Source organism: Rhinolophus sinicus, chromosome 17, assembly GCF_057876585.1.
Source record: "Rhinolophus sinicus isolate RSI-liver-muscle chromosome 17, RSI-T2T, whole genome shotgun sequence".
NCBI classification, from domain to species: domain Eukaryota; kingdom Metazoa; phylum Chordata; class Mammalia; order Chiroptera; family Rhinolophidae; genus Rhinolophus; species Rhinolophus sinicus.
In genome coordinates, this window is record NC_142517.1 from 171,071,142 (window position 1) to 171,091,094 (window position 19,953).

At 34.2% G+C, this 19,953-nt stretch overlaps 1 protein-coding gene across 1 annotated transcript in view; it reads left to right on the top strand.

The window, feature by feature from the left end:
• ZNF804A (zinc finger protein 804A) overlaps nt 1–4,207 on the top strand; it is a 261,665-nt gene extending 257,458 nt beyond the window's left edge. The window contains exon 4 of the mRNA XM_019752851.3: nt 495–4,207. Coding sequence (XP_019608410.3) covers nt 495–3,735 — 3,241 coding nt within the window. The 3' untranslated portion in view covers nt 3,736–4,207. The remainder of the gene's footprint in view (nt 1–494) is intronic.
• Nucleotides 4,208–19,953: the final 15,746 nt, after the last annotated feature.

The following is a 19,953-nucleotide window of genomic DNA, read 5'->3' on the forward strand; positions in this document are numbered from 1 at the left end:
ATGCTACCTGGCCTGTATTAGACTTGCAGTGAACGTTGGTGAATTCCCAGCCCTTCTGAAGTCATGACTGAGGATTTTTCTTTAATTTCCTTCTTATTCATATAGTATAAATGATGTTAAGTATTTGTGAATTAAAAGTAATTTTTATTTTAGAGAATTCTACTATATTACAAAGTGTCACTGAAGAGGCCACAGGGTTAAAAAGTCTTGGTCAAGAAGCACTGGTGAGAGCATAGGAATATCCTCAGCATTGCTTTTCATAGTTATAAAAGTAACCTTATGACAACACCTCCAAGTTACCCCAAACAACATCAAATAACTAAATGAAATTGTGGCACTAAGGAAGGCAATCATATTATATGAAAGTAATTCTCTTACAAAGATTTTTTTTTAATTGAAGGAAAATCTTATAGTGACTTTTCTAAGATGAATGTGTTTGAATATTTTTTCCTCAGAACTGCCCTACCCAATATATACTTTTCTACTTTTTGTAGTGCTCCCGGAAGTGGCCCCATGTTCAAGTCAACAACTGTTACTGTTAGAGAAAACTGTAATGAAATTTCCCAAAGAGCTGTTGTGGATTCAGTTAATAACCAGGAAGATTTCAAATATACTTTGATTCATAGTGAAGAGAATGCTAAAGATGTCACCACTGTTGCTGCAGATCCAGAAAGTGCAAATAACGATACAAAAAATAATCAACTTGGAGATCAAGCCCAGGGAATTCACAGACACAAAACTGGCTTTTCTTTTGCATTTCCAAAGAAAGCATCCGTGAAGCTGGAATCCTCAGCTGCAGCCTTCTCTGAATACAATGATGATGTCTCTGTGGAAAAAGGATTTAGCAGAAAAAGTAGGTTTGTCCCTAGTGCTTGTCATCTTCAACTATCTTCACCAACAGATGTGCTTCTGAGTTCTGAGGAGAAAGCTGACTCTTTTCATCCACCAGAGGGAATGTGCACTGACAAAGAAACTGCCCAAACTCAAGAGATGAAAGAAGTTTCTATTGAAAAAGATACATTATTATTACCTTCATTTTGCCAGTTTCAACTCTCTTTATCTTCAGATGCAGGTAATTGTCAAAATTCAGTCCCATCAGCAGATCAAATACCACTGGAAGATGTTGTTATTAATGAAGACATACCTATGACTGGTAACAGTTGTGAGTTGTTAGGGAATAAATGCACCATTCTTGATATGGCTAATGAATGCATATCTTTGCAAGCTACCATAGAAGGAAATATTAAGGACACTGATGCACCCACAATTGAAGCTGAAAATCAAAACCATGATCCTGAAATGTTGGCCCCTTTAAAGTCTGAAGAGGATAATATAACCTTACATAAAAAAGCAGATTTCTATAAAAGACCAAGTGAGCCATTTGTACCTGTACTTAACAAAGATAGATCCACAGTTCTTCAGTGGCCATCAGAAATGCTGATTTTCACAACTACTCAACCATCAATATCCTACAGCTGTAATCCTCTCTGTTTTGACTTCAAATCCACTAAATTAAACAGCAGTCTCAATAAAAGTAAGTTGTCCTTAAATGATCTTTATTCTCAGCAGAAGGTAGAGGACGTGTGCGAGAGACCAGTTTTGGATTGCAAAGACACATCTATCGCCCGACTTGCAGATTATAAAATTGGAGGTAGCCTAAATGAATCCACCCAAGTCACTTCTCTTTTAGCTGATGATACACTCTCCAGTAGTTGTGATTCTGGAAAAAATGAGAATACAGGTCAGAGGTATAAAAATATTTCCTGCAAGATCAGAAAAACAAAAAAATATAATTTTATTAGAAAGCAAATAAAACAGGACTCTCTAGATGAAAAATACAGCAAAACAAGGTTGAAAGATACTCACGAACACTGCTTCCATAAAAGTAGAAGAAAGAAAAAGAGAAGAAAGTTATGTCGACATCATTATGGGGAGAAAACCAAAGAATCAAAAACTCACTTCAAAATGGAAACGAAAAATAGTTACACTGATACAACTAGGAAAAATCTACTGGAAACAATTTCAGAAAAGCAGTATTTAGCTGTGGAGCAATTATTGGACTCACATCAATTACCTGTTAAAAAGCCCAAGTCAGCATCTATATACTTAAGTGAAAATGAAGAAATGAATAAAACCTGGAACACTGAATGTAATAATCATAATGACAATATTAGTTCTAAAAACCACTGTACAAATAACTCAATTGTTTTAAATGGACAATCCAACCCAACAATGATGCATTCTGGGAAGCATAATTTAACATACTCCAGAACTTACTGTAGTTGTAAAGCCAAACTGTCCAGCTCCAGTCAGGATCACAGATGCCTCGTTCTTCAAAATGACATGAAACATGTGAGTCAGAATCAGGCTGTTAAAAGAGGTTATAATTCTCTCAATGATTCAGAAAGATTTCATCAAAAACGTAGACAACATTCATACTCTTATTCTTCAGATGAAAGTTTAAATCGACAAAACTATTCACCAGAAGAATTTTGGGGACCACCACGTACTTCTGCTCCCTTTAAGCCTAAAAGGAAACGGAGGAGAAAAAGAAGCAGATTCCACACCAGATTTCAAGCTTTAGAACTCAAAGAAAATACAGATTATCCCATGAGTGGAAATTCTCCCTTATGTCACCAGGATGAGTTAACAACTACAGACAAAAATGAGGAAATAAAACCAGAAGAAATTGTGAACGTTGAAAGGAACTCAGAACAAACAGAACAAGTAGAAAACAAACTGGCTGTACACCCTAGCAGTCCCCTTCCTCGTGGAGCTAGTAGTGAAACTGAGCATTTAGTCATGGAGACCACTGCTGGTGAATTGCCAGAGATTTCCAATGTACCCACCACATCTGTCTATGTAGCTAGTGCCCCAACAAAAGAAGACATTGACAATACCTTGTTGGAACACAAAGAAAGAAGTAAGAATATAAATATTAATGAAAAGCAAATTCCTTTCAAAGTGCCTAATATTGAAAGGAACTTCAGACAGTCACAACCTAAATCATACCTTTGCCATTATGAGCTGGCTGAAGCCCTTCCACAAGGAAAGGTGAATGAGGCATCAACTGAGTGGCTGCGTTTTAATTCAGGAATTCTTAACGCACCACCACGGCTACCATTCAAAGAAGCACATGTCAGTGGCCACACCTTTGTAACGACAGAGCAAATCCTGGCTCCACTGGCTTTACCAGAACAAGCATTGTTGATCCCAATAGAAAACCATGACAAATTCAAAAACCTACCCTGTGAGGTCTACCAGCACATCATACCGCCAAACATGCTGGCCAACAAGGTCAAATTCACTTTTCCTCCAGCTGCTCTCCCACCCCCCAGCATACCTCTGCAGCCTTTGTCTTTGCAGCAGCCCTTATGTTCTACCTCGGTAACCACCATCCACCACACTGTTCTGCAGCAGCACGCAGCAGCTGCTGCAGCTGCAGCCGCAGCCGCAGCTGCAGGAAACTTTAAAGTGCTTCAGCCTCACCAACAGTTTCTGTCCCAAGTCCCAGCTCTCACCAGAACACCGTTACCTCAAATCTCAGTAGGACCCGCAGGACCCAGTCTTTGTCCAGGGAATCAGCCAACTTTTGTTGCTCCTCCTCAGATGCCAATCATTCCAGCTTCGGTTCTTCATCCTAGCCACCTGGCTTTCCCGCCTTTACCCCATGCACTTTTTCCTTCACTGCTTTCCCCACACCCTGCTGTCATCCCACTACAGCCCCTCTTCTAGTCATCACCATGAACAGGAAAGAAAATATTCACGTGAAAACTACTGCTATATGCATAAATGCTCAGCTAAATGGATAATTGCCTATTTAAAGGTTGGAAAGAAACTAGCCAAAATATGGCCTCATTGATATGAAATCATTTACTGTAAGTCTAATGATGCAAATAAATACTTAGTTTCTGATATATAATATTATTAAGGCACTGAATAGTTTAAAAATCAATACAATATATGCTGTATATTAAAATGATGTCTTAAGTGTATGTATAATGTACATAAAATATATTTATAGTACTGTAATTTATGTTGTAAAGTATGCTCTTTGTTTTTTATTTAAACCTTTGTGTATTTGCACCTATTTAATGTTTAGACAAAGCTGATGGCACTATGTTTTGTACCATGTTCCTTGAAACTGTAAATTCAGTGAAAAATATCTCTTGCAATAAATTTTTGTTAAATATTTAAGTAAATCAAACTTCTGTTTTTTGTTGGTTTTATTGTTTGGGGACTGTATATTAACAATACGTTTTGGATCTATATTGTTTCTTCAATCCATTGGCATCTCTGAACCTCAGAGGCCCTGCAAAATATCTTTGGAGTTCTAGCAGTACTTAAACTATGATACCATCTTTCAGAATAAGTATAATAGATCCATTTGTTTTTGTGTTTGTTCTAATGTTGCTTATACTAAAAGTTTATTATATTACCTGAACAATTGACCCTCTAGTCAATAAACCATTGAAATTCATGTTAAAATAATGTCAGTATTTTGGGGGGGAAATAACTCAAAAATATGCAAAGTGCATAGTATTCTTTCAGGAACTGTAAAACTACTAGTAGGCAAGAAATGGCAAGAAATCAATATAAGTTCTTATAACATTTTTGTATGTAAGTTTCTTAAATGTATTATATTTATTTTCAATTGTTGCAGTAAATATACGTATATAAGAATGTTCGCATGGATTAAGGAATAGGTTTAATTGATAAATCACTATCCAGTATATAACATCTCCGGAAGAATGATATAGGCGTAAACATTATCTGTAGCTAGATATACTCTTAGTTGAGAATCTGGAAGTGGGAAGGAGAATAAATAAATAACTTTTCCTTCTGCAAATCTTTCTAGTAGTCATGTTTGTATAATATTCTAAATCACCCAGGAACAATTAGAAAGTCTCCACTATTCCAGATTCTGCTTTATTTTTAATGATCTCTGCATTATTGTTCACTCAAGTGCTTCTGTGTGTACTGAAGAATATAGTTATTCAATAAAACTAGGGAACACCACGCTTTTCCAAAGAGTTTTTCCATGTGTACCTGCCCCAGTCCATGCCCCTTGGTAAGACAAAGTCTACATGCCCAAAGAGAGGGTTCACCTCACCATGTGCAAATGATAAAGGATTAGAGCAGCGCAGCGATGAATACTGACACCAAGCCAGCTGAGTCCTTCTAAAGGGAGAACAACATTTAAGTGATGCTGGACTTTAGAAATGCTATTTCGTATGTCCACCATAGGAAATTGGTTACCCTAAATGATATTGAGTACAAATGTATGTTTCTGTATCAAAATAATCTGTATTTAATTATATTTTAAGTAGAAAAATAAGGGGGGGAAATCTAGGTCCTTTGCTTTATTGATTATGTGCCATAATAATCATTGATTTAAATGTTTTCCTTAAAAAATGGTTGTGAATGCCTCACCATACCATTCTGTGATTGACAAATAGAAGATAAGAATAATAAAGGCAGAAATTCCATTTTAAATGCTTTAAGATAACATGTTCCAAAAATGGGAACTAAAATTGGAATGAATGATTTTTCCCCCCAAGCAAAATGTTTGAAACTATCTTAGAAAATAAAATCGATGGGAATATGTACTGGGGAATGCTGACCCAGTTCGTTTTTTTATCTGTCAGTTCAGGATTGTTGCTTCTGCTTTTTATAATCAAACCAAGTATTTGACTTTAGAACACTTTTGTCATGTTCTTTCTGTCTTCTATCATCCCACTTGTTCACTTCTTCTTTCTTGTTCTTATTTTTTAATTTATTTTTCTCTTAACCTTTTCCTTCTTAATTTCTTTGTAGACATAATTTGTGTTCATGTGTCTCTTCTTTCTTCATGTTATCTATTTATTTGTTTTGTTTATTTATTTATTTTACTTCTATCACTCTCCTATATTTCTTTTGGTTAAATGATATGGTTAGGTATGCTTAGGTTTTTAGTTGCAACAGGATATACTGACTGGTAGGTATATGATAGAATCTGGAAAGTCTGAAGAGAAAATTTCTCAGTTAAGGCTAATTGAAACTTATTCTGATCGATAAATTGATTGGTTTTCATGGATACCAGTAGCTGGATAAGAAACAAATGTTATTTAAGTAAGCTAAAGGCATTCTGATTATGAACAACCCACCTAGATGTTTGACATCTTTGATAAGATATTGATAACACAGTTTGGGCATTTGTTATATGTTGGGGACTCAAAATGAATGTATAATGAGCCACTTGTTCATCTATTTTCATAACATCAACCTCAGAATTAAGGGAATCGGGCTGATGGGCTGAAGATCAACAATATGCAGAGCAATCAGACAAGTAGGTCAGGGTAGACATATCGAGCAACAGGGATGTCAGAGGACCACCAATCAAACTCATATTAATGGAAGCAGGAGTCAGGTCAGTGTAATAGTCATACTCTGGAAATAGGTTTGGGCACTGGTTGATGGCTTATCTCTAAGTTCTGGAGCTAAAATATCTGTCCTATCCACATGTAAATAATTCTACATCCTATATAAATGGGATATGTAAATAATTCTGACACTATCTCTTACCCAACATCTCCAAATCTCTAGTCTGCTAGTTACAGGCATTGTTGTAGCATTTGTTTATTGTAAAGATGAATGAATTGGAATATAGAATAAAACCTGAGCATAGAAAGTAACAAGTAACTGTAGCCAAGTAACAAAAGGATTCACATTGGATGACAATAAGGAAACTCATCCACAATTTCAACTATCATGTCTGTCCGTCTGCATCTTTCTCTCTCTGTCTCTTCCTCTCTCTTTCTCTGTTTCTCTTTATGAGTTGAAGACCTATGTTAAACTGTCAACAGAGCATCTCAATATGGAAATTTGCCAAATATTTTGAACTCAAAACTCAAGCTCAGGTGCCACTGGAACCCATTCTTTGTCCTATGCTTCTAAGCTCTGGGAATGCCATTATTAAACAAACAAAACTCTTATCCAAGTCAGAAGCCAGCGTGTTATGCCCACATCAAATCAATGAATCATTTTAGCTCAGTCCCTTAATTTTTTGTCAATTTTTTTCTGCCTGTACACTATATATTTCTAACCCTAGTAGTCCATAAGCTAAATTGGTGACTTGCTGTTATAATTAATGTCTCTTTCCCCAATCTCTGATTCCTACAATTCATCTTCCCCACTGCTGTCAGGGATACATTTTAAAAATGTAATCTTGTTATAACAACCCTATACTTTAAAACCTATTATGGGTTCTCAATTATTCTCAAGGTAAATATCAAAGTCTTTTGCATGTCATGGAAAATCTATGGTGAATTAGATGTCAGGCTCTCTACTCGGGACCATTCATTCCAGCACTCCTCTAGGCCAAACATTCTAATCTACTTAGTTATGATTATCTCGAGCTCATGTGATCATGTTCCATTATCCTGCAATGTCTTCCTCCCTATAGTTTTCTTCACTTGGGTAACTATTAATGTATCACAATTCGACTTGAGTGTCAGTCTCTTTTAAGGATTCTTTCCCAGGTCCCCTCTCTCCCCAGATAAATTAGCTTCCTCTCCTTTATCCTTACATGACGTGCTGTGCACACATTTTGTTATAAAGTATTCTCTGTGTTGAATATATTGTCTTGTTTGTCAAATTTACTATGTAGATTAAGAGCTCCTCGAGTTAATGTAGTATTGACACATAGTAAACACTCAATAAAAGTTTGTTGAATGGGAGAATAAAATGAATTGTAAATATGTAATTCTAAATTTATGCAGATGGTATTATAGAGTTTTAGAACTGTTATCCATTTTTACTTCAAAATGGTCCTAAATCAGTCTAAATAAAAATATAATTTGCCGAAATAATTAGGACTTCAAAACACCATGAACATGAAGAACTTATGTTCTTTAATTGAATTCTGAATCATAATCAAAAATCAAAACAAGACTTGAACCCTTTCTCCTGCCCTAAGAGATAGACACAAGCTTCACTGTATCTATCTCTACATCTATCATCTATCTATCATCTAACATATATCATCTCATCTTTCTATTAGTTCTGGTCACCAAACATTAACAAAGATAAAAATGAAATAGCAAACTTTGGATAGCTAAAGATAAGATTATGCATGTGTCAGAGACTAAACTAGATTTGAAGATAAAGAAATGAATAGAACACTTCTACTTAGATATTGAAGTCTAATAAGGGAGGCAGACATGCATGATATTATCTTTAGCTATCCAAAGTGTGCTATTTCATTATTAGTCTATAAAAATAGATTGAATTTGTATTCACTGTCTTCCCCCCACCCCGCTGTACTGCATTGTCCATTTCTCATTCTTGTTTCTACTTTTCTTTCCCCTCTGCTTATTTGCCTAGTTAAGCAGCTGTCCTTGGAGTGAAAGCATCCCCACCAGGGATGCTTTCCATTAAGCTGTTTACTTTCTCTCACAAATAAAACTAGATAAAGGTTTAAAGCTTACTTATATCATCAGCTTAGGCTCAAGGTCCTGCTTTAGAGGCAGCAGTAAAAAGGCTACTCAATTTGTTCTGAGGTATTGAGTATGACTGAAATCTAGCTCACCATCTGCCAGTCCTATGGATTGTGTTACCTTTCCCCAACCCAGCATGTGCTGGCTGCATTGGTATAGAGAAAGAGCTTACTTTTCCTTCACACAAAGACACCACTGCTCATGAAAGCATATGCCCAGAGCAAGATCCTTTTGTTTATTCATAGAGCCACCTTGTAGACTAGCACCCACCCTGAGCTTTCAACCCTTGGAAACAGGAGCTGTGGAATCTACTCGAACCTGGAAGTTCCTGGTAGAAAACTAAGAGTAAAACAATGTTTTCTTCACTTTTACTCTCCTAAAATCTTAGTTTTTAAATAACCTAGTTATTTTTATTGATTGCACATCTTGCAATATTTTGAATTTAGGCATTTATATATTTTACTTATATTTTCCTTATTTAGGATTTTGGTTTTAACTGCTGTATTTTAATTTTTTTATAAACTATTTCCTAACATTTTTATGGGATATAGTTTCTGTATATTTATTATCTTCACACTATTTGGAATATCACATTATATATTTTAGGTTTTTATAAAAAAATTGGTCTTGAGCACTCAAACCCTGCACACTTCAATTAACTATCAACAAACAAAGTCAGTGACAATACCAAAAAAAATTAAAAATAAAAAAGAGGTCTCATTTTTTTCAACTGCATTAATCATAATTTGTTGTTTAATATTGTTACCTTCCATATCATGTTTGTATTATCTCTAAGACTATTTTAATTCCTTCATTGAATAATAGCTTCATTTTATTCGTCAATATGTTTGTTGATGCTGTAAGCAGGAAGCATAAGTTATTTGAGAGGTGCTCTCATATTAAGTAAATAGATAAATAAATTTTCTCCTATTCTCTCCACAACTTAATTCCTAACACCAGCAACTATACCCAGAACTCTGAATTTCCTCGTACCCTTCAAGAACTAGGATTCAGTGAACTAGAGGTAAGATTCTAATGCTCATGTATGAAACAGTCCAGTTCCTCTTGCTTCACTGGCTTAATTCAACAACTGTATTTCTAACTAGAAAACCCTCCCATTGCATAACCTCTTTAGTTACCGTACTTAGCCCACCATTTGCTTTAGAACAAGACTAGATCTTAGGTTCCTTCCAAGCTTCCATCAACACTATGTTGTGTTCTGAAGAATTTTCCTGCTTCCTGGTGTTTGCCCCTTTTGTGTTGCCCCAGTTGATACAATCTCTTCTTGTCCAAACTTGCTATCTGGACATGGTGTCGTGCTCCTCCTAATTGTACTTACTGAAGCTAACCTCTGTACTTGAGTTAATTATGTCAATACTAAATGCTTATTGATTTACATTTTGCATTACCCGCTTTTGAACAAATTCCCATCGTATCTCTGGTTTGAACTTGCCCAAGTTATAACATTTTAGTCATGTAGAGTGAGTTGTAAAAATCTAACATTTCAGCTGCCTTAATAGCATATCCTATATTAAATTTCCCACATACTTTTGAAAACAATTAAATTTCAAATGAATGCTTTGAGTTTCAAATAATCTGCTTACCTTTTAAATCTAAATGATTTTACAAGTGGTTGTTACTTTAACTTATGTGTTAATAAGATATTAATCTTCTCATTACAATGATAAGCCTAATACTATTATAGGTTTTATTAAATGGCTTCCATCTCCAGAAGAGTTGTACTGAAGCAAAAATGATAGAAGTATTAATATGTTCTACTGATACGAGAAATCTATTTTCTGTCCTGAAATGCACCTGTCTTTGAGCATGAACAACGTGAAACCATACCATTTCTCAGGTAATGTAAAACATATGTAATATTTTAAATATATTTTAGACATTAACAATTTTAATTGCATTTGATATATCCAAGAATTGCCAATGTGCTTGCCTATCTGCTATGCTAATATATAACACTACTTTGACACTATCCTTTCCAATTCTTAAACAAGGATTTATTTGTGAAATTGAGAATCAGACTGTTTCTCTAGTATTTACATGATACAATATTATTCTCTCATATGGATAATATTTGCCTAAACATGCCAGCACAGAAAAGTCTCTACAGAAATGCATTTGTATACAGAGAACTATAGCCACAATTGGAAGTAACTATTAAAGCTCATTATGATTATACTGTCAAGTTAGAGTCCCCATCTATGTTAAAAACTAGTTTATGAATTTTGACTAAGAGTTTACAATCAGTAAAGATATGTTTTGAAATGACTATGAATATAGAGTGGACTATAAAACTGAATATAGATGGATTATAGAAATAAAACTCTAGCTACATGAAAAATAATACATTACAGTATACAAATTTAAATTGAATCCACCTACAAACTGTGACCCTGGAGCTTAGTGAGGTAAAGTGGATTTTTGTTTTTCTTTTTTAATCTCATGAGTTATTACTTGGAAGCTTAGAAGCTGCTTTATAATACCAAATGCTTTCCCCCTTCCCTCCCAGAGACCAGAGCTCATTATACTGCATTCTAGTAACTTCTTGGAACTATTAGACATTGTTCCTTTGACAATGCTTCTTTCTCTCTTTGCAGTCACAATCAAGAGGATGAGTGTTACACTGTTCCTATGGCACGCTGTCCCAAAATGCCTTCCAAGAAGAACATGTGTGTAACTTTCTGAATTGAAGGGTTGGGAACTCAGAGAGGACAGAGGGATTACAAGAAGAGAGTGTAAATGTTAAAAATCAGTCGCTGAATGTGACTTTCCCTGGTAATAAATTCAGCTATTCACAAAGAGGTAATATGTTAGTACTTAACCCAACTCACTTGCCCTCAGGTGTACTGCTTCCTTCTCAGAGTCCCTTCAAATCTTAATCTTATTTTGAGAGATACTGACTGCCATTTTTGTTTAAGCAAATAATAAATGTTCACAAGTCCCAATTATTCGTTTAGGATTAGCATTCAGGGAGGGCACTGGCAGACTGTTTTCTGCCGTCATCACTCCTAATCCCACCAGAGCTCAGAGCTTCAGGTGTTGGCATTCCAAGTCTGCAGGATGTGTTTGGTCTTTCCAGACATACATATAGTCTAATACAGAAAATAATTTCTTAACTGCTTGAAAACTCTAAGATGTCTTCCTTTTCCATGCCTTTGCTAAATCTCATGTTTCCTCAGGTCTTCCATGGAAAATGCTATGGTGACTATTCTAGTAAATTATAGAATAAATGCCTAGCCAAGGTTGTTTGTCCTCAGATTTGATCAGTAATGAGGTGAAGAAATAAACTATTTATGCCTGATAATACAATTTCAGGCTATAACTAACTATACTATTCTCATCTTTGAGACATTCCTTTAATACCTTGTGTGGGTAAATTTGTCTGTTATGATAACTTGTGTCTACTATGTTCCAGGGCTCTACTAGGCTCTGGAGAGAAAGAGATAGAAATAAAGCCTATCAATAATGAGTTTAGAGTCAAAAGGAGGAAATATATAAGTAAATAGGTAATTTTAATAAGACACGCTACATAATATAATATAACGCATACGATACATAATGTGTTATGAAGAGGATATGACACATTAAAGAAACAAAAGAGTAGAAGAGGGAATTTTGATTGGTGAGCTTGAGAATTAAGCTAGGCAAAAAGCAGATCATTAGGACTTTATATTTAGGGTGATAATCATTAACAGTTTTTAAACAGTGAGATGAATGACCTTTATCAGAATTGTAAATTAGGATTACACAAGGAAGAATGAAATAATATGTGTGAATTTGTCAGGAAGTATTGTGGAAGCCAGAAAAATAAAAGAAGTTTCAAGATGCATCAAGCAAATAGGTATAATGTTGGTTAAATAATCTAGAAGTTATATTATCCAGAGCTATTTGGGAGCTGACTTATGCAGAAAGTTTTGGAAGAGAATGAGAGAGGATGTAAAAACAAAATCTAAGTTTTAGGCCTGGGTAACTATGTTGATTTGGTCACTCACACATAATGGAAAGACAGATGAACAGGAGTGGAAGCAAGTTTGCAAATAACAGAAGCACTTTTAGGGGAATGAAATATTCAATTTTTGGATATATTACATTTGAGGCACCTAGAATATATCCAAGGAGAGCTGTCTAGCAAATGCATGAATATGTGATAAATATTCTCTTATGTTAAACATTCAGAAGTGGTCTGTTTTCAGTTGTTTGATTAAAGGGGAAAGCAAGCATTAAGGTGCATGCACGCTGACACAGACTTAGCACCATACATTAACCCAAAGCATCTTATTGTATATTACATTCACCAATATAGTGCTATAGGTACAAGGCCTTTCCTTTGGCTATTTGTTGTCTTATTGAAGTTATTGGCCATCTTTCCTTCTGTGGCCCACATTCAAAATAAATTATCTATGACTTCCAAACTTATTTATTTAAAGTGAACTTCCGAACAAGTAAAAAAAAACTTCATTCTTCATTTTTCTCCAGTCTTACTATGTTGCCAAACCCATACCACTTAATTTAGAATTTCTAAATTATGATATTTCACTGTGGTAGGAATAAACTCTACCTCCTTGCACTCATATTTCATCATTTTACTTAACATGGAATGAAATTACATAATCATGGTAATAAATGCAACATACACAAAGTGATTTGAGAACACATCTGAATCTTGGTAAGCAAATTATTAACAGATGTGAAGTCAAGTAAAATGGCATCCTACACAATCGCCGAATAGCTTCACATTATGCTTAGAGATTCAGTTTTATAAGAAATGAAGAACTTAATCATTCTAAGGTAGAAATGTAGATCATTTGAAAACTAAACTACTGCACATATATACAGCTCAAAAGTGACATATAATAGAGAAATTTATGTTAAAAATCTTCCTCCTAATCATTTTAATTAAAGTCATAGAAGGTTTGAAATTAGCTTCAGGGACAATGAATAAAGAGAGAAGTGGATCCTAACCAATATTTAAGCTTGGGAACACAAGAAAGAAATGATGGAGGACACAGAGAAATTTCGAAAGAGCTAGAGTATAAACTAGAGAATTATAGTACCATGAAAATAATGGCAAAAGGTAGTTTTAAGTAAAAGAGTATGTTAACAGTTGTCAATAGTGTTGGATGGTCAAGTAAATGAGAACTATGCATTTTTCGTTTAGTGACCTAAGTCATTTTTGTTTGTACTTTTTGATACAGTTATTTCTATAGAAGAGTGGGTCAGAAAGCCATATTGCCTTTAGATTAAGAGACAATTATGGGCAAGAAAGTATCAGCAAAAATTTTAGAATATCTATGAAGGGACAAAAAAAGATGAAACTATGGTTGTCAAGACTATAAAAAATACTTTTAAATTTTATAATGATGTCCAAAGCTACCATAAATACATGAAAATTTGATTAGATAGGAAACCAAGTATTAGTCAATTAATTATGTGCAACTTATATTCCTTACATACTAATTTAGAGATTTGAATGTATGTATGGAACATCCACTGAGCTCAAATTCTATAAAGTAGTTCAATGTTGATAATGATGATATCCAGTTAAAATGAAGGGAAAGGACGGGTTTCTAGTAAAACAAATATGACTTATTGAACCTTTTATTTTAGTATCATCATATATGTTACAGTTGAGTGTGAGAAATGTAAGGAAAAATCATTATATAAGAAAACCTGGGTAGACTAACATGCTATACCGTATGAAATATGACTGTGAGTGTTCCTAAATCTCAAATTTATTAGTTGAACAATTTTAGAAATAGGCTTAAGGAAATCAGAGCTTTTTAAAATGTTTAATATTTCAACTTTACACATGATATCTGTTCTTTTAAATTTTATAATGAATATAAATTTGAATGTATTGAATGTTTTATTTGATACATTAAGAATCAAACATTCCATATGCCTTATCATTTAACATGCTTCCACTCAGATTATATATTAGATTAAAAATCATTCACAATTTATTAGTTTCATAGTCAATTTCTTTTTAATTTTCAACTTTAAATTATATAACCTAATACATTTAGTAATATAATTTCATTTTCTCTTTTATTATTTTATCGACTGATCAAAATAATAGGACTAATGTCTATGGAATAATTGCGTATATTATTTTTTATAAAATAGAAGCTTTCCATGTTCCTTTGTGTCCTTACAGTTGTTTTGCTTTTTTCTTTATTTATTGAACTATAACAAGACATATTTATAATTTATAAAGTCCTTGTAATTGTTTTGTTTATTAAAAATAATATTAACTGTAAATAAATTGGGTTAGATGTGACATTCAACTCAGTATTTTGAACTTTCTAACTTTCCATCGAAAGGTGGCATCAGGACTGGACTGGACTGGAGGCTTTCTATTTCTTTTCTCATCTACACAGGCACTGTGAATAAATAAAGCCAAGGTCATGTGGAGAGTAGGAGAACAGGTATAAGAATCATTCATTCAGGTTTAATCATGGCATTTTAGTTAGTTGTTGATAATGCAAAGATATTACATCAAGAAATCTGCTCTGTGTCAGCCTGGTGAGTTAGAATTTAGCGAAATATCCATCTATATGCCTCTGGAAATATATGCTTTCTGTTGTAAAGTCTGATATTTGACACTTCAGAGTGGCTCATCTCAGTGGCCTCTACACACTGGAGGTACATCTATTGCAACATTTGCAGAAAAACTGAGAACCTCATTAGAGGCTTTCAAATATCATAGGTTAGGTAATCTATGTTTTCTAAGGATCAGTTCTTACACCCCCAACTGAAATATATCTATACTAGAAATACGGAAAAAAAAGAGGAAAAAAGGCAAAGAGATTGTAAAACAGAAAAGAAAAAGAACATTAGAATATTATAATGAATTTATAAGTATTTTCTAGTACATCATTATATGTTAGGATGAATTATCTATATTTTAAGTATTAATTGATTTTCATTTTTGCCTCATTTGACTTGCCATAGTTCAATTCTGTAATGCAATTGCAGTTGACTGAGCTGTACTGCAAACTTATTGAATGAAAACACATACGGATCTGGGTTCTCTATGAGCTTGACTCAACAGCTCCTACCTCTATGGACTGGATAATTCTTATATTTTTATTGACCCTAACGTTTGAGGAACACTGATTACAAAGTTACTCTTAGATGGATTATGTGTCTATAAGATAAAATGGCATCATTAGCATCTGGGAAGAATTATCCATGTATACGAGTTCTGACAATTAAGTTTACGAACTTGCCACCATGCACTTACATTGGCAGCACTAAACAAACAGCTTGGTAAGGTTTCATAATCTTGGTATATATCACTGTCTCACAGTTGTGTTCATGTCGACGTGTGGCGGTATCTTGATGAGTGGCGTTCATTATTGTTGTCGCATGTTTTTGTGTGCTGTCGCGAGAATGTCTGAGCTTGACTTAGAGCAACGAATAAACATTAAATTTTTTGTTAAACGACAAGAGTGGAAGTGAAATCAAGGACATGTTAGTCCAAGTTTATGGGGATAATGTCATGAAGAAAATGGCAGTGTACAAATGGATTAAACATTTTTCTGCGAGGAGAGAATGCGTCACTGATGAAGAGAGGTCAGGGTGGCCAGTAACAAATAGAACTGACAAAAACATTGCAAAAATTCATCAAATCGTGCATCAAAATTGTCGGCTGACTGTGAGAAGCGTAACAGACCAAGTAAACATTAATAGAGAAACAAGAAAATCTTAATTGAAAATCTTGGCATGAGAAAGGTGTGTACAAAAAAGGTCCTGAAGGACCTCTTGCAAGATGACACTGCACCAGCACATGTACTGTCTGTGAGGGAGTTTTTAGGCAGTAAACAAATACCTGTATTGGAACACCCTCCCTACTCACCTGATCTAGCCCCCAATGATTTCTTTCTTTACCCAAAGATAAAGGAAATATTGAAAGGAAAACATTTTTATTATATTCAGTACATCAAGGGTAATATGACAACAGCGCTGATGGCTATTCCAGAAAAAGAATTCCAATATTGCTTTGAAGGGTGGACCAGGTGCTGGCATTGGTGCATAGCTTCCCCAGGAGAGTACTTCGAAGGTGACCGTAGTGATATTCAGCAATGAGGTAAGTAGCACTTTTTCTAGGATGAGTTCGCGAACTCAATTGTCAGAGCTTTATATATGATCCCTGCTAAAACACTCCATGGATTGTATTCTTCAACTGTTAACTTTTTAACCAAAAGTGTCATGAAAATATTCTTATGGGCTTTTTTATTTCCAAATACTAAAAGTTGAGCTAGATTTCCTAAACTCTTTGAGGAAAGAGAGTCAGACAGGGAAGGGGGGAAGGAAACAGTTAGGGAGAAAAGGAGAGAGGAATAGAGAGGTTTTCATCTTTTTATCTTCCTCATAACTTACAGCATAGTATTTGAAGCACAGTCTTTTGGCGGAGATGGTTTCAGAACCGGGCTTGCCACTTACTGTCTATGGGACTTGGACAAGTAAATTTACCTCTCTGAACCTCTCTTTCTCCTAAGTAGCAAGGAATGATAATACCTACCTCATACTTTGTTATGAGGATGAAATTAAGTGCTTACAGAGTACTGGCATATAGTAGTAAGCACTCAAGTGGTAGCTATCATTTTCTTTCATCTTTCCTTTGCATGGTTAACGAGAAGCAGAATCTGAGAAGAATTTTTAAGAAAATGATTTACTTACAGAGTGCTATCAGAAGAAACTACGAAGATAACAGATAAAAATAGAAAAAGAAATAGAAGTCCAGGAGTATGTTATTGCCAGAAAGTTCCACAGAACGTAAATATAGCCAAATCCCTCAGGAAAACTTGGGTATGTAAACTCCACTTCAGTGTTTGTCTTGATTAGAAGCATAGTGAGCTTTCAATTCGAGCACCAATCAATTATTGTCTAAGAGCAGCTATCAGGAAATGTAAACTCTCAGCCTCTTTCAACTCAGCAAGTGTAGACAAAGTGACATCAGCATCCCAAAGGAAGTTCTCTGAAGAGAGTTGCTCGTGCAGACCCTTAGAAATAAAATTGCAAAGAAACCAGGGGAGTGGCACACACAAAGAGTAAAAGAAATTCCAGTATCTGCTACACTGGCTTTATTTTCTATTTTTCTTTTATAGGTTACTTCATTAGAATAATATAACACTCTTTTGTTTTCAAATTGGGTTTGTTTGACTTCTCTCCACCTCTAAAAGTTTCCAAAAATTATTCTACCCTACAAGGAGACCCTAAGAAAACATTTTAATAAGGTAGAAGGTGTTGAAAGACAATTCTCCATGTGTCTCTCAGATTTCTGCATGTCTTATAAGTGAAGCACTGTTTTTGGTTCTGAGTTATTTTTCAGATATGTTTAAATAGTGGACAATTTTGGAAAAGAATGATAGTTTCTCTCTATGGAGGAAAGAGTAAGCATGCTTACTGTCCATTATTAAAAAAAAAAAAAAAAAAATCAAGTCCTCTAAGTTCAGTATTCCTCTTCTTCATTGCAACCAACTATGTGTAGATGCATCTGGTCCTTTTTCACACCAACCTGTTGCAATTGGAACTCAGTGAACATGTGCCAAAATACTAATACTCAGGCTACTGCTACTGTTGTGAATAATAAGTATTGTTCTTCATCTCTAACCCAAGATTCTCATGTTTTCTACCAGAATCCATAAAACTGTGGTAGCCTAACTTGTTATGTTCCAAGTACATTATATCTCATACTCTTCACAGCTCTTGATTAGAGGGATTTCATGTAAAGTTGTTTATATCATTAATTGTCGATTTCATGTAAAGTTGTTTATATCATTAATTGTCGATTTATATCATTCTTGTTTATTTTAGTCACTTTCTTTAATAGTCCTTGCTCTCTTTTTCATGAATAAAGTAAGTAAGTACTAACTTAACATTTTTGAAGAAAAATAATTTCTATGTCTTAGGATACACTGTTTATTCACAACAGAAAAAAACCAAATTTATCTGTAGAATGTACCTTTTTTCTTTGTATGTTTATTGATAATGGGCATAATAATTCCAGCGTGTCAGAGAATGTTGAGGTTACAGCAAAGGCATTGATAAATATACATAAATAAGACTCTGGTGTCCTGCAGACATGTACCAACAAGGTGTGTACATATCCTCCTCTATATCCATCACCTTTGAAAATCATTGAGGAACCCTCATTTTCAAAATTCCAACAAAGACAACTAGAACAGAGACAGAAACTGAAAGAAAGGAGAAATAACACAAATAATAGTGAAAGAAAGGGCTAAAACCTTGTAAATTAAAATTCTCCCAACTGATGAACAAAAATAGTTTACATAGTTTGAAAGTTCCTTTACAGGCCAGTGACCACAAACCAACTTGTTTTCTTTATTCATTTTGTAGTACGGTAGACTATACTTTTATAGGGGGTGCGGGGGAACTAATTTGAGAATGGGTCAGGAACATAATTTTTATTTTCTAGCTAATACAATAACTAGGGACATGATCTTTAACAAAGAAATCTTTCTGTAATTTAGGGATTTTTCTCATGATTTAAAAGCTGAATTAAATTATTCTTAATTAAATGAATGACTATATTTTACAAGAAATTAGAGTATTTTTTTCTAAATTATATCTCCATCTGCCACTGTATGTCCTGGTTCTGGAACACTTAATAAGAAATTGTGATAATTCTCAAAATAGTATGCAATTTAAAATAATTGACTCAAGTTTTTTGAAAGAGAACATATATCTGGAATAATAACTAGTATATAATATATATTACATTCTGGCACTCTCAGGATTCAAAAGGTGGGGCATCTTAGATGTTTTATATACTGATTACCTGTACATAGTAGGTAGTAAGTGATTCTCTGTTAGTCTTTATAATTTATAAATATAAATAATTTATAAACTGTAAACATATAATTTAATAGTGGTTTAGTTCATTTGAAATACAAATATGCTTTCCAAAATTCTAATTTATAAACTTTGACCCAAAGAAATTTCATACCCTGATAGTCTCGACATAAAAATATATTGTGAATAAAAGGGAACAATAGCATTGGTCATAATCATTTAGAAAAATAAATCTTTATAAGAAAAGCAATACAGCCTTCTCTCTTTTTAGCCTCAGTCTCATGATGCTCTTAGAAAAGTGGAATGGATTTAATAATAGTGGTCTGCCTTTGCTATAAATCTCTGGCACCCCCAACTGAAATAGTGCAGAAATAATATGACTGAAAATCAGGTACAACTGTATGTCAACAAAAACACTGTTCTTTCTCTGGAGGCAAAATAGATGAGGAGATTAAAATACAGAGCACTACAGACATTGTAACTCTACAAAGTTGACAAGGTAGGGGTAAAAACATATTCATTATTGAGCTGGTTTTAAAACAAATTATAGAGATAAGACTATATTTCACACAATGCCAAAATGTAAGATAAACCAAAAATTATTATACGATGCTTCTGGATATCTACCGAATAGTCA